This window comes from Malassezia sympodialis, genomic scaffold (assembly GCF_000349305.1).
Source record: "Malassezia sympodialis ATCC 42132 genomic scaffold, msy_sf_4, whole genome shotgun sequence".
Classification (NCBI taxonomy): Eukaryota; Fungi; Basidiomycota; class Malasseziomycetes; order Malasseziales; family Malasseziaceae; genus Malassezia; species Malassezia sympodialis.
In genome coordinates, this window is record NW_017387802.1 from 494762 (window position 1) to 517691 (window position 22930).

The 22930-nt window shown below is 66.8% G+C and overlaps 12 protein-coding genes across 12 annotated transcripts; 5 read left to right on the forward strand and 7 right to left on the reverse strand.

The window, feature by feature from the left end:
- Positions 1–3: 3 nt before the first annotated feature.
- On the reverse strand, positions 4–3717 carry MSY001_1075 (uncharacterized protein; the record flags this gene model as incomplete). The annotated part of the gene is made up of 1 exon (XM_018886178.1): positions 4–3717. The coding sequence occupies one exon, from the start codon at positions 3715–3717 to the stop codon at positions 4–6; it is 3714 nt and encodes a 1237-aa protein (XP_018739678.1).
- Positions 3718–3816: 99 nt separating this feature from the next.
- Positions 3817–4536, forward strand: MSY001_1076 (uncharacterized protein; the record flags this gene model as incomplete). The annotated part of the gene is made up of 1 exon (XM_018886179.1): positions 3817–4536. One exon carries the CDS (start codon positions 3817–3819, stop codon positions 4534–4536), a length of 720 nt encoding a protein of 239 aa, XP_018739679.1.
- Positions 4537–4547: 11 nt separating this feature from the next.
- On the reverse strand, positions 4548–5687 carry MSY001_1077 (uncharacterized protein; the record flags this gene model as incomplete). The annotated part of the gene is made up of 3 exons (XM_018886180.1): positions 4548–4943; positions 4967–5160; positions 5183–5687. The coding sequence occupies 3 exons, from the start codon at positions 5685–5687 to the stop codon at positions 4548–4550; spliced, it is 1095 nt and encodes a 364-aa protein (XP_018739680.1).
- Positions 5688–5762: 75 nt separating this feature from the next.
- Positions 5763–7337, forward strand: MSY001_1078 (uncharacterized protein; the record flags this gene model as incomplete). Its single annotated transcript, XM_018886181.1, has 1 exon — positions 5763–7337. One exon carries the CDS (start codon positions 5763–5765, stop codon positions 7335–7337), a length of 1575 nt encoding a protein of 524 aa, XP_018739681.1.
- A 120-nt stretch (positions 7338–7457) lies between these two features.
- MSY001_1079 (uncharacterized protein) lies at positions 7458–8084 on the reverse strand (the record flags this gene model as incomplete). The annotated part of the gene is made up of 3 exons (XM_018886183.1): positions 7458–7571; positions 7627–7748; positions 7799–8084. 3 exons carry the CDS (start codon positions 8082–8084, stop codon positions 7458–7460), a joined length of 522 nt encoding a protein of 173 aa, XP_018739682.1.
- Positions 8085–8270: 186 nt separating this feature from the next.
- On the reverse strand, positions 8271–9515 carry MSY001_1080 (uncharacterized protein; the record flags this gene model as incomplete). The annotated part of the gene is made up of 1 exon (XM_018886184.1): positions 8271–9515. The coding sequence occupies one exon, from the start codon at positions 9513–9515 to the stop codon at positions 8271–8273; it is 1245 nt and encodes a 414-aa protein (XP_018739683.1).
- Positions 9516–9727: 212 nt separating this feature from the next.
- Positions 9728–13462, reverse strand: MSY001_1081 (uncharacterized protein; the record flags this gene model as incomplete). Its single annotated transcript, XM_018886185.1, has 2 exons — positions 9728–12334; positions 12368–13462. 2 exons carry the CDS (start codon positions 13460–13462, stop codon positions 9728–9730), a joined length of 3702 nt encoding a protein of 1233 aa, XP_018739684.1.
- A 72-nt stretch (positions 13463–13534) lies between these two features.
- Positions 13535–15386, forward strand: MSY001_1082 (uncharacterized protein; the record flags this gene model as incomplete). The annotated part of the gene is made up of 3 exons (XM_018886186.1): positions 13535–13596; positions 13620–13736; positions 13760–15386. The coding sequence occupies 3 exons, from the start codon at positions 13535–13537 to the stop codon at positions 15384–15386; spliced, it is 1806 nt and encodes a 601-aa protein (XP_018739685.1).
- Positions 15387–15760: 374 nt separating this feature from the next.
- Positions 15761–16584, forward strand: MSY001_1083 (uncharacterized protein; the record flags this gene model as incomplete). The annotated part of the gene is made up of 2 exons (XM_018886187.1): positions 15761–15933; positions 15957–16584. The coding sequence occupies 2 exons, from the start codon at positions 15761–15763 to the stop codon at positions 16582–16584; spliced, it is 801 nt and encodes a 266-aa protein (XP_018739686.1).
- Positions 16585–16910: 326 nt separating this feature from the next.
- Positions 16911–17279, reverse strand: MSY001_1084 (uncharacterized protein; the record flags this gene model as incomplete). The annotated part of the gene is made up of 2 exons (XM_018886188.1): positions 16911–17127; positions 17167–17279. The coding sequence occupies 2 exons, from the start codon at positions 17277–17279 to the stop codon at positions 16911–16913; spliced, it is 330 nt and encodes a 109-aa protein (XP_018739687.1).
- A 1014-nt stretch (positions 17280–18293) lies between these two features.
- MSY001_1085 (uncharacterized protein) lies at positions 18294–21756 on the forward strand (the record flags this gene model as incomplete). The annotated part of the gene is made up of 2 exons (XM_018886189.1): positions 18294–21691; positions 21720–21756. 2 exons carry the CDS (start codon positions 18294–18296, stop codon positions 21754–21756), a joined length of 3435 nt encoding a protein of 1144 aa, XP_018739688.1.
- A 214-nt stretch (positions 21757–21970) lies between these two features.
- MSY001_1086 (uncharacterized protein) lies at positions 21971–22243 on the reverse strand (the record flags this gene model as incomplete). The annotated part of the gene is made up of 3 exons (XM_018886190.1): positions 21971–21997; positions 22027–22156; positions 22212–22243. The coding sequence occupies 3 exons, from the start codon at positions 22241–22243 to the stop codon at positions 21971–21973; spliced, it is 189 nt and encodes a 62-aa protein (XP_018739689.1).
- Between the last annotated feature and the right edge of the window lie 687 nt (positions 22244–22930).

Genomic DNA, 22930 nt, shown 5'->3' on the forward strand with positions numbered 1-22930 from the left:
TAGCTATGCCTCGGTTTTCGCCTTTTTGGCGTCGCGGCGCGCCGCCTTGTCGGTCGGCCGCTTCTTGGGCCGCGCCGACTCTGTGTGCCGCTGCTGACGCTCGCGCGCGAGCGCCTCGAGGCGCGCGCGCATCGAGTTCGGCGCGGGCGCCTCGTCGTCCGACTCGTCAAACAGGTCGTCGGGCGCCTCGGTCTCCATCGGCTCGGGCGCCGCCGCCGGGGAGGCATCGTCCGCAGCCTCGGCGGGCGCCTCCGGCTCCTCGTCGCTCTCCGCGAAGAGCGCCTCGTCGTCGCGCGCGACAAAGTCGTCCTTCTTCTTCCGCGGCGCGCGCTTCTTCGGCTCCGGCTCCGGCTCCTGCACGTACTCGATCTGCAGCGCCTCCTCGCGCGCACGGCGACGCGACTCGGCCAGCGCCTCGGCGCGGCGGCGGTGCTCCTCTTCCTTCTCGCGCTGCCGCTGCGCGAGCTGCGCCTCCTTCTCGCGCTGCTTCTCGTCGAGGCGCTGGAGCTGCGCCGCGTGCTCCGCCTCGTGCGTGCGCGTCTCCTCCAGCTGCGCCGGCGCCTGCCGCAGGAGCGACACCTCCGCATACTTGGCGCGCTGCTCCACGGCGTCCGCGGTAATGTACAGCAGCTGCCCCTGCTGCGCCGCCTCGACGAGCGGCGGGAGCGCCGCCTGCGCGCTCTCGACCCACTCGATCGCGACCGCGAGGTCCGCCGATGACCGCTGCTCGACCGGCAGGTCGTACAGCATCTGCAGCGCCTTCTGCGCCATGACCGCGCGGTTGTACGCGAGCTGCTTGCGCTCGAGCGCCACAGCGCTCGTGCCCTCCGCCGGGCCGCGCGCCGCGAGCGTCTCGTCCGCGGCAGCGAGCTGCTGCATCGCGAGCTGCAGGTGCGCAAAGTGCCGGTCCCGCAGCCCCAGCGCGTACAGCGCGCGCGCCGAGTACTGCAGCACCGCCGGATCACGCGCGCCGCCGCGCCGCGTGAGCGCCAGCTCATACACATGCGCCGCACGCTCCAGGGCACCACACAGCATGAGCGCGTGCCCCTGGCACACGTACACACTCGCGTCGTCGCGCACCTCGCGCAGCTTGCCAAACAGGGCCGCCGCGTCCTCGGCCGCCGCCTTGCGCCGCGCCTCGATGGCGTCCGGCGCCGCGTTCGGGTCGCCCAGCGCGTCGTCGGCCAGCAGGATCGCCAGGCCCTGCGCCGCAAACACATCCTGCGCGTTCGCACCCAGCGCCTTGTCGAACAGGTCCGCCGCACGCAGCATGCTCTTCGCACGCTCCGCGCGCTGCTGCGGTCCGGCCGGCGCATGCAGGCCGAGCTGGTAGTAGGCCCAGCCGAGCGTGCCCAGCACATAGGCGTCGTGCCGCGCCTCTTCCGCGGCGCGGCGCGCAATGCTCGCACTGCCGAACACGCTCTTGCCCGCCTCGGCGCCCAGGAACAGCTGCGCCGCGGTGTCCTTGAGCGCGGCCCACGCGGCCTGCCGGTTCGCGGGGTACGCGCCCGCGAGGAAGCGCATGTACTCGGCACGCACACTCAGATCGCCCGGCTCGCACGTCAGCGCCTCCTTGAACCGCGCATTGGCGACGTCGCGCGCCGTGCGCACCTGCCCTGTGCCCTCGTCCGCGACGCGCACGTCCTGCGGCACTTGCGCGGCGAGCACCGCGAGGCGCACACGCGCATCCGCATACGCCGGGTGCGCGTCCAGGAGCTCGGTGTACACGCGCCGCGCCTCGGCCGCGTCGCCGAGCGCCTCGTGTGCGCGGCCGACATTGTAGCTCGCCAGCACACGCACGGCGGCACCCGCCTCGTCGTCGCCCGGCGCCGCCTGCGCCTCGGCCAGGTGCGTGAGGCCGCGGCGCACCGCGGCCGCGTCCGCCTCGTGCACCAGCAGCGCGCCGACGTTGAGCTGCAGCGCCGGCGCGAGGGACGCCGCGGCCGTGCCCGGCGCACAGAGGCGCAGCGCCGCCTCGTACTGCTCGAGCGCGCGGCCCCGCGCGCTCCTCGCATGCAGCTGCGCGAGCCACGCGTGCACACGCGCATCCTGCCCGACCTGCGCGAGGCCCGCGAGCACCATCGGCGCGAGGCGCTCGGCCTCGAGCGCGCCGCCTTCGCCGGCCGCATCCGGCGCGAGGAGCGCCTGTGCCTCGGCGGACGTGCGCAGCACGCGGTCGAGCAGCTGGCGCGCGCGCCGCTGCTGCTGCGCGGCGTCCGCCGGCTCCGTGCCTGGCGCAGGACTCGCGAGCAGCAGGCCCGCCAGGAGCGCCAGCTCGCTCGCGCACGCGGTCGACGCGGCCGGGCGCGTCAGGACCACGTCGAGCGTCTGCAGCGCGCCGAGCACGTCGCGCGCCGATACCTGCAGCTGCGCGAACGAGAGCGCCGTGAGCGCGAGGCCCTGGGTCAGGGGGTGCGTCTGCTCGTCGCTGGGCGTGCGTGCGAGCGCCTCGAGCGCACGCGCGTAGTACCGCTGCGCGAGCAGGCCCAGGCTGTGGTCGCCCGCGTGCTGGGGGAGGCGCGACGCGGCGTGCAGCGCGAGCGCAAACTGCAGCCACGCATGGACGACGACGGAGCGCGCGTCGGCGTACTGCACGGCGTGCTCGCTCAGCTTGAGCGCGCGCGCGAGCGTCGCGTCGTCGCCCGAGAGCGCCTGCATCGGCGTCGACATGTCGTGCGCGGGCGGCAGCTGCGCGGCGAGCGCATGTGCCGTCTGCGTCGAGAGGTGCGCGGCGAGCGCCACGGCGGCCATCGCGCACGTCTTGTCGCGCTGCCACGCCGCTTGGAGGTGCACGAGGCCATCGGCGTACGCCGCGCGGCGCGCCGCGTCGTCGGCGCGCTCGGTCGCGGCGCCGTAGAAACCGGACGGCAGCGCGCTCGTCTGCTTCGCGGCGTGGACGAGCGCGAGGCCGAGCAGCAGGCGCGGTGCGGACGCGTCGGGGTCGACGGCGGCCGCGCGGTGCCATGCGCGGCGCGCGGCGTCGTGGCGCCCGAGCGCCCAGAGGCACAGGCCGATGCCGACGCGCGGATCCGGCCCCGGCCACCGCGCACCGCTCTGGTGCACCCGCACGACGAGGCGCAGCGCGTGCTGGTATGTCTGCAGCGCCGCGAGGGGCTGGCGCGCGCGCAGCTGCAAGCACGCGCGGCCGAGCAACGCGACTATGTGCTCGGGCGTGCGCGCAAGCAGCACGTCGAACAGCTTGGCCGCCAGGGCACTGTCGCCCGTCACAAGCGCGAGCACGGCGCGCGCCTGGAGGAGCAGGGGGTGCTGGGGGTGCAGGCTCTGGGCGCGGCTGAGCGCCTCAGCGGCCTGCCGGAAGTAGTGCTGCTTGGGCGCCGTGGCGCCGAGCGGCTGGTACCGCGCATCGTCGAGCACCTGCTTCGGCGCGCCGCGTGCGTCGGCGAGGAGGAAGGCGGCCTGCAGGGCCAGCACAGGCGCGCTCTCCTCGGGGCGGTGCACGGGCAGGATGCTGCAGCCGCGCGACACGATCAGTTCCGCCTCGGCGCGGCGCCCTGCGTTCCAGCACCGCGCCGCGAGGGCCGTCCAAAAGTACGCGGGCGGCTTTTCCTCGACGAGCACCTCGACCACGACCTCCAGCTCGTCAGCCGCCGGCAGGGGGTCGAGCTCGATCGTGATCGACTCATTCGTCGCAAGCACGAGCTCCAGGCTCGGGGGGCCCGCCACGGAGGCGGGCACGGCGGCCGCCGACGAGGCCATCGGTCAGGGCCCGTCGTGCGGCCGGCCGCAGCCGTGGCCGTCGTCACGTGCGCACCCCGAGGGCCTGCGCGCGGCGCTCTGCCTTCTCGGCGGCTGCCGATGAGCGAGAGGACGGGCGTGACGATTGGCGTGCTGGCGCTGCAGGGCGCCTTCCACGAACATATCGCGCGCTTTGCATCCCTCAGCGCGAGTGCAAGCCATGTGTCTGTGCGCAGCATTGCTGTGCGCCGGCCCGAGCAGCTCGCGCAGTGCGACGCGCTCGTGATTCCCGGCGGCGAGTCGACGGCCATTGCGCTCGGCCTGCACAACGCCGGCCTGACGGAGCCGCTGCGCACATGGATCCGCGAGGGAAGGCCCGTGTGGGGCACATGTGCGGGCATGATCATGCTCGCGAACACCGCCACCGGCGGCAAGCGCGGCGGCCAGGAGCTGCTGGGCGGCCTGCACATCCAGGTGGGACGCAACGGCTTTGGCTCGCAGGTGAACTCGTTCGAGTGCGACGTGCAGTGCCCTGCGATCGGCGACACGCCGTTCCCCGGTGTGTTCATCCGCGCGCCGGTGGTCGAGGCGCTCGGCGGCGGCGGCGCGGCGGCGGCGGCGCCCGTCTCGCACAGCCCCGACGACATGCACGGCCTGTTCCCGGGCACGCCCGTAGAGCCGATCGCGTGGCTCCCGCCGGCCTCGGACACAGCCGCGGACCCGTCGCGCGTCGTCGCCGTGCGCCAGGGCCGCCTGCTCGCCACGAGCTTCCACCCGGAGCTGACGACCGATACACGCCTGCACAACTACTTCGTGCAGATGGTCGTAGGCGCCGCCTAGCGACGACGTAGCTACATACCCACCCGACGCACCTCGTTGCCGCGCACCGCCTCGTTGCCGACGCTCAGGTGCATAGGCGCCCCGCCGCCCGACACATGCCGCGCGAAGAGCTCGACGATCGCGCCGCGCTGCACGCCCAGCGCCCTGCCCAGGTACGGCTTGGCACTGTGCCCCAGCGGGACACTCACAAGAATGTGCCGCGGCGCCACCGCCTGCGGCGTGCGTGCGCCGAGCAGCACGAGCTCGTACGGCCGCCGAAAGTGGCGCGCATCGCGGTCCAGCGGCACGACCGGGTCCGGCAGCGCACCGCCTGTGGGCGCCGTCACCTTGAGCCACGCCCACGTCGCTTGGTGCACGATCCCGAGCGCCGGCATAAGCTTGTCCACGACAAACCGCTGGATACGCGGCTGCGTGAGCGGCGCGCACGTACCGCATTCGTTACCCACACGGCCAGCAGGGTATCTGGGCCGAGGATCGTCTCAAGCGCAGGGCGCAGACGCCACAGGTCGTATATGTCTTGCACCGTGCCGTAGCCATGCGCCGAGTGTCGATGCGCGCGCTGCGCGCTCAGATTCGGCCACGGCGGGTCCACCACCACGAGCGAGGCGCCGCCGTGCGCATGCACTGTGTGAGCCTTTCGACGTACCCAGCGCGCGCACACTCGCCCAGCCATGCGGCATGCGCCGGGTGGGAGGGAGCAGGTCGGTGAGCAGGAATGCGCTGCGAGGCGGTAGCACGTATGTGTGCGCCTTGGCGCCGCGCTCCCACACGATGCGCGCATCAGACTCGCCGTCGTTGGTATGCAGGACGTGCGCCCAGTGCGTCGAACCCGGCTCGCGCTCGGCCGCCTCGACACATGCGGCGAGCTCGTTCGTGCAGCGCTCGCTAGATACACACAGGGTGCGCGCCTGACACGCCCACCAGTCCGGCTGGGCGGCGTGGTGTGCGCGTATGCACGCCAGGGCCTCGTGCAGGACGGCCTCGCTGTAGGCGTCGCGGTCGTCGGCGTGCGGGTGCGCGGCGCGCCCGCTCGGTCGCGGTACATAGGGACGTGTAGCCACCGCGCCGTCGAGCCAGATGGGCGTCGTGCGCGCCTCGTCGACGCGCACCAGCGTCACAGGCACGCCCTGCGCGGTGCCGAGCGGGGGCATCCCAGGCCGGTGGAGTAGGTCCACGTGGCAACGGGCGAACACCGACGGTGGCCGCGTGGCCGTTTGTCTGCGATCATGTCGGCGCCCATTTTTGCGCAGGAGGCGACGCAGGAGCGCGCGGAGAATGCGCGTCTCTCGTCGTTTGTGGGTGCGCTTGCGCTGGGAGATCTCGTGAAGAGCACGCTGGGTCCCAAGGGCATGAACAAGATTCTGCAGTCGGTCGGCTCGAGTGACATTGTTGTCACGAACGACGGCGCGACGATCCTCAAGTCGATCTACCTGGACAACCCCGCGGCGAAGATTCTCGTCAACATTTCCAAGGTGCAGGACGACGAGGTCGGCGACGGCACGACGTCCGTGTGTGTCCTCGCCTCCGAGCTGCTGCGCGAGGCGGAGCGGCTCGTGCAGAGCCACATGCACCCCCAAACGATTGTCGACGGCTTCCGCATCGCGAGCGAGGCGGCGCTGCGCGCACTCTCGCATCATGCCAAGGACCACAGTGCGGATGCGGACGCGTTCCGCAATGATTTGCTGAACATCGCGCGCACGACGCTGTCGTCCAAGGTGCTCTCGCAGGACAAGGACTACTTTGCGAACCTTGCCGTGGATGCGGTGCTGCGCCTCAAGGGCTCGACGAACCTGGAGAACATCCAGATCATCAAAAAGCTGGGCGGCAAGCTGACCGACAGCTACCTCGACGAGGGCTTTATCCTCGACAAGAAGATTGCGCCTGACTCGATCAAAAGCCTCGAGAATGCCAAGATCCTCATCGCCAACACGTCTATGGACACGGACAAGATTAAGGTGTTCGGCGCGCGCGTGCGCGTCGAGGGCACCGGCAAGCTCGCTGAGATCGAGCGCGCGGAGCGTGAGAAGATGAAGGCCAAGGTCGAGCGCATCAAGGCGCATGGCATCAACTGCTTCGTGAACCGCCAGCTAATCTACAACTACCCGGAGAGCCTGCTCACGAGTGCGGGCATTCTGTGCATTGAGCACGCAGACTTTGAGGGCGTCGAGCGCCTCGCGCTCGTCACGGGCGGCGAGATTGCCAGCACGTTTGACCGCCCTGACCTTGTGCGCCTCGGCGAGTGCGCCAAGATCGAGGAGGTGATGATCGGTGAGGACAAGCTCATCAAGTTCTCGGGCGTGCGTGCGGGCGAGGCATGCACGGTCGTGCTGCGTGGTGCAACGTCGCAGATGATCGACGAGGCCGAGCGCTCGTTGCACGATGCGCTCAGTGTGCTCAGCCAGACAGTCAAGGAGACGCGCGTCACGTATGGGGGGGGCTGCGCGGAGATGGTCATGAGCCAGGCGGTCGACGAGGAGGCGCGGCGGACGCCCGGCAAGAAGGCGCTTGCCGTCGAGGCATTTGCGCATGCGCTGCGCCAGCTGCCGACGATCCTCGCGGACAATGCGGGTCTCGATTCGTCGGACCTGGTCGCGCAGCTGCGCGCCGCGCATCACGATGGCAAGGACGACCTCGGCCTCGACTTGGACCAGGGCATGCTCGTATCGATGGCGGAGCGCGGCGTCACGGAAAGCTACAAGCTCAAGCGCCAGGTCGTTGTGTCGGCGAGCGAGGCGGCCGAGATGATCCTGCGCGTGGACGACATCCTGAAGGCGACGCCGCGCCGGCGCGATGCGCACTAGCCTCGGATAGCGGCATCATAGTGGGAACTACGAGCCCCGGATCTACGCTTGGGGTATCGCTCGTCCGAGCGACCCCTGCACTATGCATCAAGGGGTGACATGGGGAAGCGAAGGGGGGCCTTAGGCAACGTGGCCCTTGCCCTTGTAGCCCTCGCTGGCGATACCAGAGATCGGGTTCTGCTTGGTCTCCTTGGCGCGGGCAGTCATCTGCTCCTGGTATTCCTTGGTGAGGGTCTTGGGAGCGGGTTGCGCTGAGGTCAACAGGGCTGAACGTACCCATCGAGCGGACACTGTAGAAGCCGCCCAAGCCGAGCAGCACGCCCACGGCAACACCGAGAGCGACCTTGCCGGTCTGTCCCTGGGGCACCACGGCCTTGCGGGGGCCGTAGGGGCCGTACGAGACAAAGTAGGCTGCGTGTGAGTTCTGTTGCGGCGCCGCCTAGCGCGGCGCCACTACGTACCAGCCTTCTTCTCGTCCATAGAGAGCTCCTTCCAGTTCTTGCGCTGGAGCTCCTCGACCGCCTTGTACACGGAGTACTGCTCCTCCTTGGCCATGTTGGGCCACATGCCCTCAATGTTGGGCAGGACCTTCGAGAGGTCCTGCGACTGGGGGCCCTCGATAATCTGCTGGGCATTGCGCGCAGTCTCGGGGGTCCAGCGCTCACTCTTGGTGATCACAGTGCGCACGCCAGCCGGGACGCGGCGGGGCAGAATACGAGGCACAGCAGCACGAGCACTTCCTAGCATGGTGGTGAGTCGTTGGCTTGACAAAAGCGTGCGGTTTCTACGGCGCAAAGCCGCGCTGCCCGCTGCTCGGCGGAACCAATCGGGACCCGCAGATTCCCATGCCCATTGCGTCGGCCGAAAACCGAAGGGCCACGTGCTGCATCGGAGGGAGCGTTCGCGTACGCTGCGCGTCGAGCTACGGCCTATCTAGGCGATCGCGGCAAAGGCCTGCGCAAAGTCGCCCTGGATGTCCTCAATGTGCTCGCAGCCGACCGAGACACGGATCAGGTCCTTGGTCACACCCGAGGCCACCTGCTCCTTGTCGTCCAGCTGCTGGTGCGTCGTTGACGCGGGGTGAATCACGAGCGTCTTCAGGTCACCGACGTTCGCCAGGTTCGACGCAAGCTGCAGCGAGTCGACAAACTTGCTGGCCTGCGCCTCCGTGCCCTTGATCCCGAACGAAATCACACCGCCAAAGCCGCGCGTCAGGTACTTCTTCGCGATCTCGTGGGTCGGGTGCGACTTGAGGCCAGGGTACAGCACCCAGGAGACCTGCTCGTGCTGCTCGAGCCACTCGGCGAGCTTGAGCGCATTATCACAGTGGCGCTGCGCGCGCAGCGACAGCGTCTCGAGACCCTGCAGCAGCAGGAAGCTCGCGAAGGGGTTCAGGCACGAGCCCAGGTCACGCAGCATGACCACACGCACGTATGCCGCGAGCGTCGCGGGGCCGAACGTCTCCCAGAACTTGAGGCCGTGGTAGCCCTCTGACGGCTCGGTGAACTGGGGGAAGCGCCCGCTCTTCTGCCAGTCGAACTTGCCCGAGTCGATCACGACACCGGCAATCGTCGTGCCGTGGCCGCCAATCCACTTGGTCGCCGAGTGCACGACGACATCGACGCCGTGCTCGATCGGACGCACGACGTAACCACCCATGCCGAACGTGTTGTCCGCGACAACCGGCACACCGTGCTTATGCGCCATCTCACAGATCGCCTTCAGGTCGGGGGTCGTGTAGCGGGGGTTCGAGATCGTCTCGAGATACACGGCCTTCGTGCGGCTGTCAATCGCCTTCTCAATCTCCTCTACTGAGAAGTTCGAGACAAACTTGGTCTGCACGCCCCACTTGGGGAAGAGCACCTTCAGCTGGTTGTATGTGCCGCCGTAGAGGTACGTCGACGCGACAATGTTGTCGCCGTTCTGCGCAAGCGACAGCAGCGCCATAGCCTGCGCCGACTGGCCCGACGAAGCAGCGACGGCGCCGGCGCCGCCCTCGAGCGCGGCCATGCGCTGCTCGAACACGTCCACGGTCGGGTTGCCAATACGCGAGTAGATGTTGCCGGGGGCGCGCAGACCGAATAGGTCCGCACCATGGGCCGAGTCGTTGAACACGAACGAGCTGCGATAAGCCACACGATACGTACGTCGACGCGTAGACAGGCACCGCAAGGGCATTTGTCGCGCTGTCCGGCTTTTGGCCGGCGTGAAGCTACGGGTCAGCAACAAGACTGCACCATACCTGCAGGGTCTCAAAGTGCGTCATATTGCCAGGAAGGTGAGTGTTGTCCTGTTTTCACACGCTTTATAAGGCGACGGTGTGTAGCGCGCCCGGGCCATGTCATCATTCCTGCAAGTCGCACGCATCTACGGAGGGCCATCGGCCGAGTCTAGGCAAACACCCACGTGCCCGCTGCCTCCGCCCACGACGCGGCCGAGCCAGCGGGCGGCCAAGCGGCGGCCGTGTCGGATGGGCGCACCAGCACACCGACGCCGGGGCCGCCCATTTCCGTTTCGTATGTAGCAAAGCCCTGCGCATGCAGCGCGCTGACGAGCTCGCTGAGGGCCGTCTCGCTCATCTCGTCAGGAAGGAGCGAGATCGCACAACCTCCACCGCCCGCGCCCGTCAGCTTCGTCGCCGCGCCGTAGGGCCCACACAACTCGCGCACCTTGTCGAGCGCCGGGTGCCCGACGCGCAGCTGCGCAAGCTGCAGGTGATTCAGCTCAAGTAGGAGGCCAAGCCGCGCGACTTGAGCCGAGCGCGACGCGGCCGTATCGTTCATCAGCGCATGCGCCTCGTCGGCAAGCCGCTGAATCATCGACAGCGCCGCCGCCACACGCTCCGGCTCCTCCTCTTTTTGCTGGCGCACACGAGCAACCAGTTCTTTGGTATTGCGCACCACCTTGGTGTCTGTGACTAGCAGGCGCACCGCATCAAGGCGGAGCGGCTCCAGCTCATTCGCCGCGAGGCCGTTCGTCTCGAGCGCCCGCGTAAACGCCACGGCGCCGCCCAACGTGGCCACCGTGTTGTCGACACCAGACGGATCGCCATGGATCACCTTTTCAGCGATAAACGCCCACGCATTGATACACGCCGCATGCTCAGCGGGCAGCGGCACCTGGGCCGCAGGCAGCGGAAGGTGCCCGTGGGTGTAGAGGAGCAGCGACGCCAGACACACAGACACGGCCGCGCTGCTCCCTAGGCCCGCACTGATCGGCAGTGAGGAGCGCAGCTCGAACGCCTGCGCCGCAGAGTGCCGCGGCGCCAGGTGCATGTACAGGTAGAGGAACGCCAGCGACGCGGCATGCCGACGATCGTCGGCGGGCCACGTCTCTGCGACGAGTTCAGTGAGCGCCGCCTGCAGCGACGGCTCCAGCTCCGTCGGCGCCGCCTGCGTAGGCTTTACGAGCGTCCACGGGAGCCGCGCCGCATCCCACGCGTGTGCCAGCTCAATGTCCGGCATCGTCAGGCTCAGACGATCGGCGGACGGCTCGACATGGCCGTAGCACCGCAGCGACGTCGCAGCGGCCATCGCCTTGACGCCATGCACGACGGCATGCTCGCCCAGCAGGAGGACCTTGCCGGGTGCGCTCACCGTTAGTGTCGTAGGCGCCGACGTGGCGGCGCTGGGCGCCTCGGGCTTTCGCTGCGCAATCGTGCGGCGCAGGATCTCCATTTCGTCCGGCACCGGTACACGCACGTAGCTGCACTTCTGGCTTTTGCTGGGCTGGATCGCACCGGCGAGCAGCAAGGCCCGCTGCAGGTCGGCGATGAGATCGTCGGCGTCCTCGATACCCACGCAGAGGCGGATCAGGTTCTCGGGCAGGCCGCGCTCTGCGCGGACCTCGGCCGGGATGCTGGCGTGCGACATTTGGCAGGGCATGGTAATGAGGCTGTTGACACAGCCAAAGCTGACGCTCACGCCCCACAGCCGCACGGACGCGACAATTTTCTCTGAGAGCGCCGTCTGCCCAGTCTCGAAGCTAAGCACGGCGCCTGCGCCGCGCGCCTGGCGCGCATGCACGGCGTAGCCCGCGTAGGAGCGCAGGCCAGGGTACCGCACCTTGAAGCCAAGCTGCTCGAGGTACTGTGCGATGCGCATCGTCGTCGCCTGCTGCTTCTCCATGCGCAGCGCGAGTGTCTTGATGCCCCGCGTCAGCAGGAAGCACTCGAGTGGCGCGAGGCCATTGCCGACCGACTTGATCGTGAAGAACATTTTCGCGGCCAGATCGTCGCGGTTGCACGCGAGGACACCGGCCATGACGTCGTGGTGTCCACTGAGGTACTTGGTCGCTGAATCGTACACGATATCGACGCCCATGTCCAAGGGGCGCATAAGGAAGGGTGACATCATGGTGTTGTCCACCACGGTGAGGGCGTCCGGCGCATGCTTGCGTACGAGCTGCATGCACCGCGGCAGGTCGGCAATCTTGATCATGGGGTTGGTGGGCGACTCGAGCAGGACGAGGGCAATGCGCGTGCTGCGACCCGCCGCGTGCTCAGCGGCGCGGTGCACCAGAGCCTGCTCGACGGCCTCCGTGTCCGTAGTATCGACGTTGAGCACCTGAATGTTCATCTGCTGCCTAAGCAGGTCCAGCAGGCGGTTCGAGCCGCCGTACAGATCGTCGCCGGCCAGCACGTACTCGCCGGGGCCGACGAACCGCATAATGACATCGAGGCATGCCATGCCGCAGCTCACTGCAAAGGCGTGCTTGCACCCCTGGATCTGCGCAAGGTGGTGCTCTAGCACAGAGCGCGTCGGGTTCGACACGCGCGAGTAGTCGTACTCGGCCCCTGGGAGGCCCTTGAACGTGGCCGTAAGGTACACGGGCGTTGATGAGGCGCCATACTGGTCGGCGTGCGCTGGATCATACACCGTAGCACACTGCGTGGCAAACGAGCACGCATCGAGGTCCGCCGGCATCGCGGGAGTGAGGAGGGTGGAGTGGCCTGACCAATCGCGCTGAGTCACGCCCTGCGGCGCAGGCGCGGGGACCTGCCGATCTATGGTACAAGGATCTCAGTGCACGGAGCGGAAGCCGCGGAAGCCCACGCCTACGCACGAGACATGGACATGGCCGTCATCGAGTGCGCGCAGCTGGAAGACGACGCCCAGCGCGTCGCGGATATCGCGCAGGCACTGGATGGCCTGCGGCGTCAGGGCACCCATGCGGCAGCGCGCCACGTCTTCGGGCCCCAGCGCCATGAGCGTGAGTGCGAGCGGCTGGTGACTCGCATCAATGCACCCGCCAGCCTCGATGGCAGCAAGCAGGCGGCGAGCGGCCTCGAGGCCGACGTCTTCGGGCGTCCGACCCGGCACCGATGTCGCCTCCGCGGCGTGCAGGGCCCCTGTCGTCGAAGTTGCGACGAGGGACATGCTGAAGCCGGGCGACTTGCCCGACTCGTCGCCCCGGTACACGTCAGCAAACAGGTAGAGATCAGGAATGTAGCGGTTCAGCACGCTGCGCGCCGCATCAATCATGCGGTGGCTCATCTGGGGGCTCACACGCACGGCACTCGCGATGCCGCGGATCTTGCGGACGCGCCCGGGCTCGACGAAGTTGAGGGGGCGCAGCACGGGCACGAGCGGCGCGCGGAAGAACACCTCGCCGCCGCCACCGGGCGCCGCGCCGCGGCGCACGATGCGCATTTCTAGCGAGGACGCGAGCATAGACACGGCATCGAGCGGCAGGAACAGCGTGAGGTGCGGGAGCGTGACGGTGCGCACGGTATCGACACCCGCATCGCCGAGCCCCTGCGTGACGCCACGCAACGTCAGCGCCAGCTCCTCTTTCGCGAACGGCGCCAAAACGACGATCCACTCGAGAAAGTAGCCCATGCCGCGCGAGAGGGGGCAGTCGTGCGACACGCGCCCACCATACACGATGCCCGGCTGGAAGTACACCGACGTGCCCGTATAGTTGATCTCGACGGCGCTGCCGTTCGTCACTTTTTCCAGGAGGCGCAGGAACGACGCCTCAAAGTCGCGCAAGCCCGGCTCCTCGTCATCCGGGCGGATCTGGTCAATGCGCACAGGCCGCCCAGCAAGGATCGCGAGCACAAGGCGCTGGCGGAAGTACGCATGCCCGCGGAACCGCAGCAGGCGATCGGCCTCGGCGGACATGGTGCGTCGCGGAAAAAAGTGTCGCTGACAAAGCGTGCCGCACCGCGGCGGCGCTCTCCACGTTCGCGAGCGATGCCGATACCGAGGCGGGCGTCTGAGGCGCCGTGCGACGTGCATGGGCTCTTTGTCGCCGAGTACGTCTGTCGCGCTGATACAGGTTCCATGTGCGTCACGGCAACTCGATCGTGTATCGCGATCCGCCCAGCCTGCGCACCGACGGCCTCGAGTGGACCGTGCTGCCGAGCGGCGCGCATGCGGTGACCCGCGATACAATGTACGTGTCCGGCGCTGACGCAGCTACTTTTCGTACGACAAGCAGCACATGGGCGTCGCTGCGTTCCACCAGCACGATCTGGCCGACAACGACGCCCGCGCAGCGCAGCGGGGCGCGCGCAGCGTGAGTGTGGCGCTGATTGTGCCGTGTGGCGCAGCCCCGGGGAGCCAACTGACGGCGATCCTCCCGCACCTCGTCCCGCTCGCGCTACTTGCTCAGGATATTGCTGAAGGCGCGCCGCCACCGACGCTCCATACGTACATGGCCGACTATGCGGCGCGCACGGCCTCACCACAGCACGCGCTCTTGCAGCTCGCGTACGACCCAGCGACCTACCTGCTCACGGTGCACCGCTTTCTGGGCCCCCTCATTCCGCCCCTTCTCAAGGCGCTGCATGTGCCGCGCCGTGTCCTCCTGTACTGCCCGCCGCCCACGGAGCGCGCGGCGATCGTCGCCTTCAATCTGGCCGAGCTCATGCATGCGTCGTTTGTGCATGCGCCCGGCGTGCCGGGCGACGTGCGCGTACGTGGCCTGGTGACGCTGCACGACCTCGACGCGCTTTTGGCGGAGCCGACGCCGCCCGCCACGGCGTGGCTTGCGTGGACATCGGACCGCCTCCTGCTCGACAAGACGCACCTGTACGATATCAGCGTGGACGTGTCGTCGTGTGCATTTCTGCCCTCGGCCCCGCCGCCCATGGCGACGCGCCCCGTCGCGCGCCTCGTGCCAAGTGTATCACGGGTGCCGGTCCCGCTGCGCTGGTCGACGCGCGACTTGAGCCTGTTCCTAGAACTGGCGGAGCAGGAGCGCCGCTTCGTGGCGCTGCTCACCGACGAGGGGCGCCCAACCTTCCGCGCGTGGTGCGAGGCGGAGGCGCTCCCTGCCACATGTGATCTGCACATGTCCGTGCGTCCGCCATGGAGGTACGCGGGGCAGGACGACCGCTCGCGCGTCGTGGGGTACCTGGTGGTGTGCATGGCCATGCTGCGCTTCTGGCTCGCGGAATGGTGGCTCATTCGCGCGCAGCTGCACGTCGTCGTGCCTCTTGCGCTCGTGATGCCACTGGGTGTGCGTGGCGACGGCGGGATGAGCGGCGGGATTGTCGACTTGGGCGACGATGCGAGCGTCGACAGCGAGTCGGTCCCGCGGCGCCGCGGCTCGCGCTCTCTCGACGCGGCCGACAGGGAGCCATCGAGCGAATCGTATGACCCGCTCGTCGCTGCGTGTGGGCTCCATGTACCGCAGGCGCACGGCCGCCCACGCTCCATGGCCAGCGCCCGCTCGTGGACGTCGCACGCGGGCGTGGCGCGCGAGCGTACCATCCGCCCGGCCCACCCCCGCTACGACGCCCAGGACGCGCCGCATCTCCCGCTGGAAAGCATGACAAGCCTATACCTCTTCACGCTGTGGAGCAGCTACGTGCGTGCCAAGCACATCCAGGCGGTGGCCTACCTGGAGGAGCGCGTCCAGCTCTTGCCGCCGGCCGATGAGTCTGCGTCCCTCCTGCGCGCGCGCAACGTGAGCGTGTCGCCCGACTGCCTACACTCGCTGGGACTCGAACACACGTCCGAGATCGACTGCGCCGTGGCTCAGCAGATCCTCACGCCCCACCACAGCACCCTGCGCATCGCGCGCGGCTGGCTGGGTTAGGTAGTTCCTCGCCTCCACACCCATCGGTTCCTCCACGCCATGAGCGAGCGTGTGCCGCGACCGGTCGCGCGGTACCGCCCCGGCCAGGCGCCCGCGCTACCCGTGTCTGACTCGTCGTCGGAAGAGGAGGGGGCGCCGCGACACCGTGCGTCGCAGCCACGTCCCAAGCTTCCGAGCCGCGTGACGCAAGCGGCGGCCTCCGCCGCCGGCGTCACGATCCAGCGCGGCGACGAGGCCCTCCGTGCGCGGCCCGTCGCGAGCGCTGCGGCGCCGCCGAGTCCGGTGCACCTGAGCGAGTATGGTGTGTAGTTGCGCCTGACACAGAAACCGACTCGGATGAAGATACCAAGCGCGCGGCCGCGCCGGCCGCGGCCATGCCGTCCCTCGCGCCGCCGCCACGCCCGGTCAACAGGCAGGCGCTCCCGCCGCCGGCTGTGTCGCTGCGAGCGCCTGAGCCAGCGGAGGAAGAGTCGAGCGAGTACGATACGGAGAGCGAGTCGAGCGAGGAGGCGCCGGCGCCGCTGCTCAAGCCCGTGTTTGTGTCAAAGTACGTACATGGCACTCACGCAGGCGCGATCGAAAGTCAGCCTCTGCGCCCACAGAGCATGTGGATACAACGCGCCGCGATGCGGCGTCCGCACACGCTGCAAAGCAGGTCGCGCACGATCTGGCGGCCGCGCGCGTCGTGCGTGACCTGCAGGAGAAGCAGCACGAGGCTGCGCACAGAGAGGTCGACGACACGGACGGCATCGATCCCGACGCGGAGTTCGCGGCGTGGCGTGCGCGTGAGCTTGCACGCCTTGAGCGCCTGCGCGTCGCGGACGAGGCGCGGCAGGCTGAGGCGGCGGAGCTGCAGCGGCGGCGCGCCCTGTCGGAAGCCGAGCGCCTGGAAGAGGACCTCGCGCACGCACAGAGCACGCGGCAGGCCAAGCAGCGGGGGCAGCAAGGATTCCTGCAGAAGTACTACCACAAGGGCGCGTTCTTCCAGGATATGGACATTTTGCAGCGCGACTACTCACAGAGCACCGTCGATGCTGTCGACAAGCGCCATCTACCCCAAATTCTTCAGAAACGCCACTTCGGCCAGCGCAGCCAAAGCAAGTGGACGCACCTGGCCGCGGAAGACACGTCGCGGCAGGGCCTGCCCGACTTGCGCGACCCCGCGGCGCACCGGCCCCGCCCCCGCCCGCGGACGTAGGGCCCGTGCTCGCTATGCGCGGCTCGACAGCGTCGTGGCCAGCCAGTCGAGGCCGGCCGTGAGTCTGCGTAAGTAGGCAAAACGTACCCCTTGCCCGTGAGTGCGGAGCATCCAAAGATCTGCCAGGTGCGGTCGCGGAACGACGACAGGTTTAGTGCCTCGGAGAGCTCGCTCGGTGACATGGCGCCCCGCACGTCCTGCTTGTTGGCCCAGACAAGCACGGGCGCTCGCGCGAGATTGTCATCTGCGGCAATGCGATGCAGCTCGGCGCGCGCCAGCGACACGCGCTCGCGGTCGTTGCTGTCGACCACAAAGATCAGCTGCGGTCAGTGGGGTGCACGCACCGCACTTGTGGACGTCAGGTAGTGCGCCCAGCTCGTGCGCAGCGACGTCTGGCCGCCAACGTCCCACAGCACAAACTTGAGGTTCTTGTATTCAAATGTCTCTGTGTTGGACCCAATCGTCGGCGCGGTCGCCACGACCGCTCCGAGCGTCATTTTGTACATCAGCGTGGTTTTGCCTGGGTCAGCGGCGTGCACGCACCTGCATTGTCCAGACTGCACTCAGCACCTCACCACGTACCCTAATATACAGATCTTGAGCTCTTTCTGTCCAAACAGCGAGTTCCACAGGCTGCTGAAGGCCACACCCATGCTGGACGGCAAGCCGCGGCCGACGGCGCGTGCCACGGACATAGCGGCCTACGAGGCCCAGGATTTGTCGCCAACACCCTTCCGAAGCCGCGCCGCGTTGTCGCCGACCCTGGACATGGCGCGATGGACGAGCGCGCTATAGATCCGCCGCCAGACCCGCCCCTTGTGTGTGACGTACACGCAGAAGCGCCCGTCTCACAGGCGCCCCCGTCGACTCCCGCAGGCACTGCCTCGTCGCCCGCCGCCACTGGCGCGAGCGACCGCCGGCGCCGGCGCCTCGATCGCGAGCTCGGCTTCTCGTCTCCAGGGCCTGCTTTCCAGCTCGCTCCGAACGCAGAAACGACGCCTTCGCCAGATACCTCGTCACCATCCGGCCGTTCATCGCGGCGCACGGTGCGCCCCTCGCGTGCGGCGCTCCAGAGCGGCCTGCTGAAAATGTGGCAGGTCCCGTCGTCCGACGAGCTCCTGCCGCCCGCCGTGGTCCTCGCACGCGCACGCGCACTAGCCGACAAGCTACAGGCTGCCGATGCGCTTATGCTCCGCCAGGAGCACGCGGCCCTGCTGCTCGAAGCGCAGCACCTCGCGCGGTCGATCACGCTGACGCCTCTGGACCTGGATGCCGCGCAGAAGAGCCCAGATGAAGCGTACGCCCTCTTCCAAGCCCAGCACGAACAGGCTGTGCGCCTGCAGGATGGGTCCCTGCCGTCAAGGCGGCGCTCGCGGCGCTCCACGCTCGATGCACGCTCGGCCCCGGCCTCCCCGCCCGTCGCTTCGCCGCGTGTGAAGCGCCTCCGCGTGTCCTTGGGCGGACAAAAGCGCGCCTTGTCGCCGCCAGCACCCGAGTCCGTGGCCCTCGTACCTCTGTCCAGCGGCGCGGATGTTGATGCCGCCCACCCACCGAAGCTGACATACCTATCGCCGGCGCAGTGCCCAGGGCGGCCCACGGCGTCCTGCTTTTCCGAATGGATGGCCTCACAGGTGCACTGGGACGACGAGATCGTGACACCGGCCGTACGTGCACAGCGCCTTGCGTATGCCACACATGTATACGTGCGCATGGACGAGCTCGCACGCCAAGGCAGGGTGTTGGAGCCCGGCGTGAGCAGCGCGGTGCTCAAGGCCAAGCCGCAGGAGGCCCCCCGCTCTATGGCGCACTGGGATCACCTACTAGCAGCGGCTGCCGTGCAGGCGCAGCGCACGCGTCAGCTGTCCAAGGCACGCATGCAGCTTGCCAAGAAGGTGTCTCGCATGGTGGCAGCGTACTGGGAGCGTGAACTGAACCAGGATGAGCGCGAGCAGAAACTCCATTGGCGACGACAGCGGGCGCTGGCAAAGTGGACAATGAAAGAGGTGCAGCGCCAGTGGCGACTTGCTGTGACCGTGATCCGAGGACGCAAGCAGGCGGCGGAGCGTGCGGAGCGCGAAAAGTTGGGCAAGAAGCAGCTGCAAGCCATCATTGAACAAAGCACACAGATGCTGGAGACGCAGCATGCCGAGCTCGCGAGCGAGACACCAGACGAGTCGGATGAGAGCAGCCCTGCTGACGAGGAGAGCAATCCTACGGAGTCATCTGAGGACAGCGACGTGGATGAGGCTGAGGATGCGCCTTCTGCCTCTGAGGATGGCGTCGATGATGAGCAACTGGAGCGCGATATGTGGGAGGAGGACGAAGAAGACGAGGACGAGGACGCCGATTTACAGGCGGACGCGGACTTGCCGCTGGACGAGCTGCTCAAAAAGTACCAGTACGACCCTCGTCCCAGCACGGACGAGCCCGCCGAGCACACGAGCTCCGCGGCGAAGGACGAGTCGGACGAACCGAGCGTCACAGCGTCCCCCTCGGAGGGGGCCTCGGACGCGGCCTCGGAGACCGCGTCCCCGGAAGCATCAGAGGCAGGCTCTGACACCGAGTCCGTCTCTCTACAGGCGCTCCTCGGCGAGGACCACAAGGACAGCGTGCTGCCCAAGGTGCACCCGCCCTTTCTTCTCCGCGGCACCTTGCGCCCGTATCAACAAATGGGCATGGAATGGCTCATTAGCCTGTACAACAACCAGGTCAATGGCATTCTTGCGGACGAGATGGGTTTGGGTAAGACCATCCAAACGATTTCACTGCTAGCTCATCTGGCGTGCGACCGTGGCGACTGGGGTCCGCACCTGGTCGTCGCGCCCACTAGTGTGATGCTCAATTGGGAGATGGAGTTCAAAAAGTTTCTGCCTGGCTTCAAGATTCTGTCGTACTATGGCAGCCAAAAGCAGCGGAAAGCCAAGCGGGTCGGCTGGAATACGCCCAACAGCTTCCACGTGTGCATCACGTCGTACCAGCTCGTGCTGGCGGACCAGCACATCTTCCGGCGCAAGCCCTGGTCGTACCTGATTCTTGACGAGGCGCACCACATTAAAAACTTCCGCTCCCAGCGCTGGCAGACCCTGCTCGGCTTCAATTCACAGCACCGCCTCTTGCTCACAGGCACGCCCCTGCAAAATAACCTGATGGATCTATGGAGCCTCATGTACTTCCTCATGCCCCAGGGCATCGAACGCGTGGCGGCTGCGAGTGGCGCGTTTACCAGCATGAAGGACTTCCAGGACTGGTTCTCGAATCCACTCGGTCGAGCGGCCGAAAACACCCAGGGCTTGGACGACGAGACGCGCGAGACGGTGGCCAAGCTCCATACGGTGCTGCGCCCCTACGTGCTGCGCCGACTCAAGTCGGACGTGGAGCGTGAAATGCCGAAGAAGTTTGAGCACATTGTGCCGTGCCGCCTATCGAAGCGCCAGCGCTTTTTGTACAATGACTTCATGTCGCGCGCCAAGACGCGCGAAAGTCTCGCTAGCGGCAACTACATGAGCATCATCAACTGTCTCATGCAGCTGCGCAAAGTGTGCAACCACCCCGACCTGTTCGAGCCGCGTCCCATCGTCACGCCGTTTGTTACGCGCGCCGTCGCCGCCGACTATGAGATTAAGGATCTACTTGTTCGCAAGCGCCTGCTTGCCGACGATCCCTGGTCGTCTGTCAACGCTGACTTTTTGAATCTGCACTGCACGCAGCATGAGCCATTGCTGACGCCCCTTGCTACGCGGCGCTACGCGGCGCTCGACGCGTCTGACGCCGTGGCACAGGCCGTCCCTGACCCTGGACCTGCGCCGGCATGGGATGCCATGTCTCTCCCTGCGTTCCAGCGCGCTCTTAGGCACCGCCGCGCGCAAGCTGCCTACGAGCAAGCACAGCACCGCGCGTATGTCAATCGTTTCCGGTGTGGCGTGCACCCTGTCTATGGCCGGACGCTCATCGAGACCTTGCGCGGAGCGACAATGCCGCGAGTACACCCGCTAGACGCAGGCGCGTCGCGCGACCGATTCTTTTCCGAATGCGAGGCGCTGCGCGCGAGTGTTCTCTCGTACGAGCAGCGTGCGGCGTCCATGCACAGTACCATTGTCCGTTTTGCATTTGCCACGCCCCCCGCCTTGGCGCCGGAGGTGTCGCGCCTGGCGCTGGCGCCGGCCCAGAGCGACACGGACTGGGAGCGTCGCCGCGATCCGCTTCACACAGCAGCTGTGTCGCTCAACATTGCTTTCCCTGATGCATCCTTGCTGCAGTATGACTGCGGCAAACTGCAGCAACTAGACACACTCATGCGCCGCCTGGTGGATGATGGGCACCGCGTGCTGATCTTTACCCAGATGACCAAGGTGCTAGACATTCTCGAAAAGTTCTTCAACTACCATGGTTACCGCTACCTCCGCCTTGACGGTGCAACCAAGGTCGAACAGCGCCAGGCCCTTACCGAACGCTTCAACCGAGACACGCGTATTTCTGCGTTTATTCTCAGCACGCGCTCTGGTGGGCTGGGCATCAACCTAGTGGGCGCTGACACGGTCATTTTTTACGATCTTGATTGGAATGCGGCCATCGAGTCGCAGTGCATGGACCGAGCCCACCGAATTGGCCAGACGCGGGACGTGCACATTTACCGCTTCGTCAGTGAGCATACCATTGAGGAAAACATGCTCCGCAAGGCCAACCAAAAACGACGCCTCGACAGCATGGTAATTCAGCAGGGCGAGTTCACGACTGAGCACTTAATTCGCAGCGACTGGCGCGACATGCTCGACGAGGGTGGGCGCTCGCTCGGCGGTGTCAAAGTCGGCGACGATGCCGCGGGCGACACGAACGACGTGGAGAAGGCCTTCCGCGCCGCTGAAGATGCCGAGGATGCGGCTGCCGTGCATGTGGCACAGGAAGAACACCAGCTGGATCATGCGGACTTTGAGGGGGATGTGCACGCTGTGAATCATCCAGCTCCCTCATCGCCGCGGCCTGTGACACCAACGGGCTCCGGGCCGAGTACCGTGCTGACCGCCGAACAGCGCATCGACCCAGACTCCCCCACCAGCGATATGGACGAGGACGACGATTTGGTTGGGTCCATTGACGACTATATGCTTCGGTATGTGCCGCCCTACTCATGCATTCAGCACTGTAGAAGCCGACTGGGCTTTCTTCGGAGCCTAACCACGTGGCACATCAGGACCGGCCACTCGCAGGCGTCCGCGGTGCTGCCACGGCCTACTATGTACACGGCCGCCCTGCTCGCTTGCCAGTTCGTAGGCATTGATCTACTCATATACCTCCCAGTCCTCCTGATAATGCCGCATTCATATACTGTCACAGCTATATCACAGAGGCAGCGACACGAACGCGGCCTTATATCGCCGGGTCAAGGACATTACTTCTGCTCCGCGCTAAGGTTGATCTGTCGGGTAAGTCATACAGGGCACGTACGTGGTCGCTTGCCTCGCCATTCTTCCACTCCTGGTAGCGAAGAGCCTGGTAGGCACGGCGCTCAGCCTCCGCGCGCTCAGTCTCCTTGAGGGCCTGGCGGGTGGCGCGGGCAGCCACCGTAGTGTACTTGCTGTAACTGATTCGTATTAGCACCTCATTCTGCGGACCCATCCGGCCAAACGTACGAAAAGAACTGCCTCCAGGTAGCGCCAGTCATCGTGCAATGGACGTAGTAGCTGAACGCAAAGCCCGGCGCCGCCCGCGCCACGAGTCACATCACGTGATCAAGGGTGTGCACGGTGGCGCCCCCCCGCCTATGGGATCTGTGCACGAACCAAGTCAGCTAACTTCACATCTATCAGAATGGTGGTAACATGCCGAAACCCAGCTTAAAAGTTGGGGCAGCGCGAGTAAGCCAGAGCGAGCCATCCAATAATAAAGCTCATGCCACCGAAAGGCGGCACAGGGCCCAGCAGGCGGCGAAGTTTGCTGGTGGTCGGCAGCAAGTTGAGGGCATAAATGGAACAACTGAACAAGAGGATACCACCAAACAGTGCATAGCAGGCAAACTTGGTCGCACGTGTGAACGGAACAAGTGTAGAAGCAACGAATACAGTCACCGAGTGCACCATGTGGTACTTGTTCGCCGTCATATATGCCGAGTGTTCTGAACATGAACATTATCATACGTACGCTGCGGCGTCATTCTCTCCTTCAAACCGTGAGCGCCAAGCGCGCTTTTATTAGACTTTATCCCGTACATACCCAAGCACGACAGACGAGGCGCCAGAGAGCGCACCCAGCGTACCGATCCACGAGGCCATTGCGTCGAACGACAAGGTAATGGGCGGGACCTGCCTCTCCACCTCATCATCACGTGACCTTCTATCTGCGTGCGTCGAAC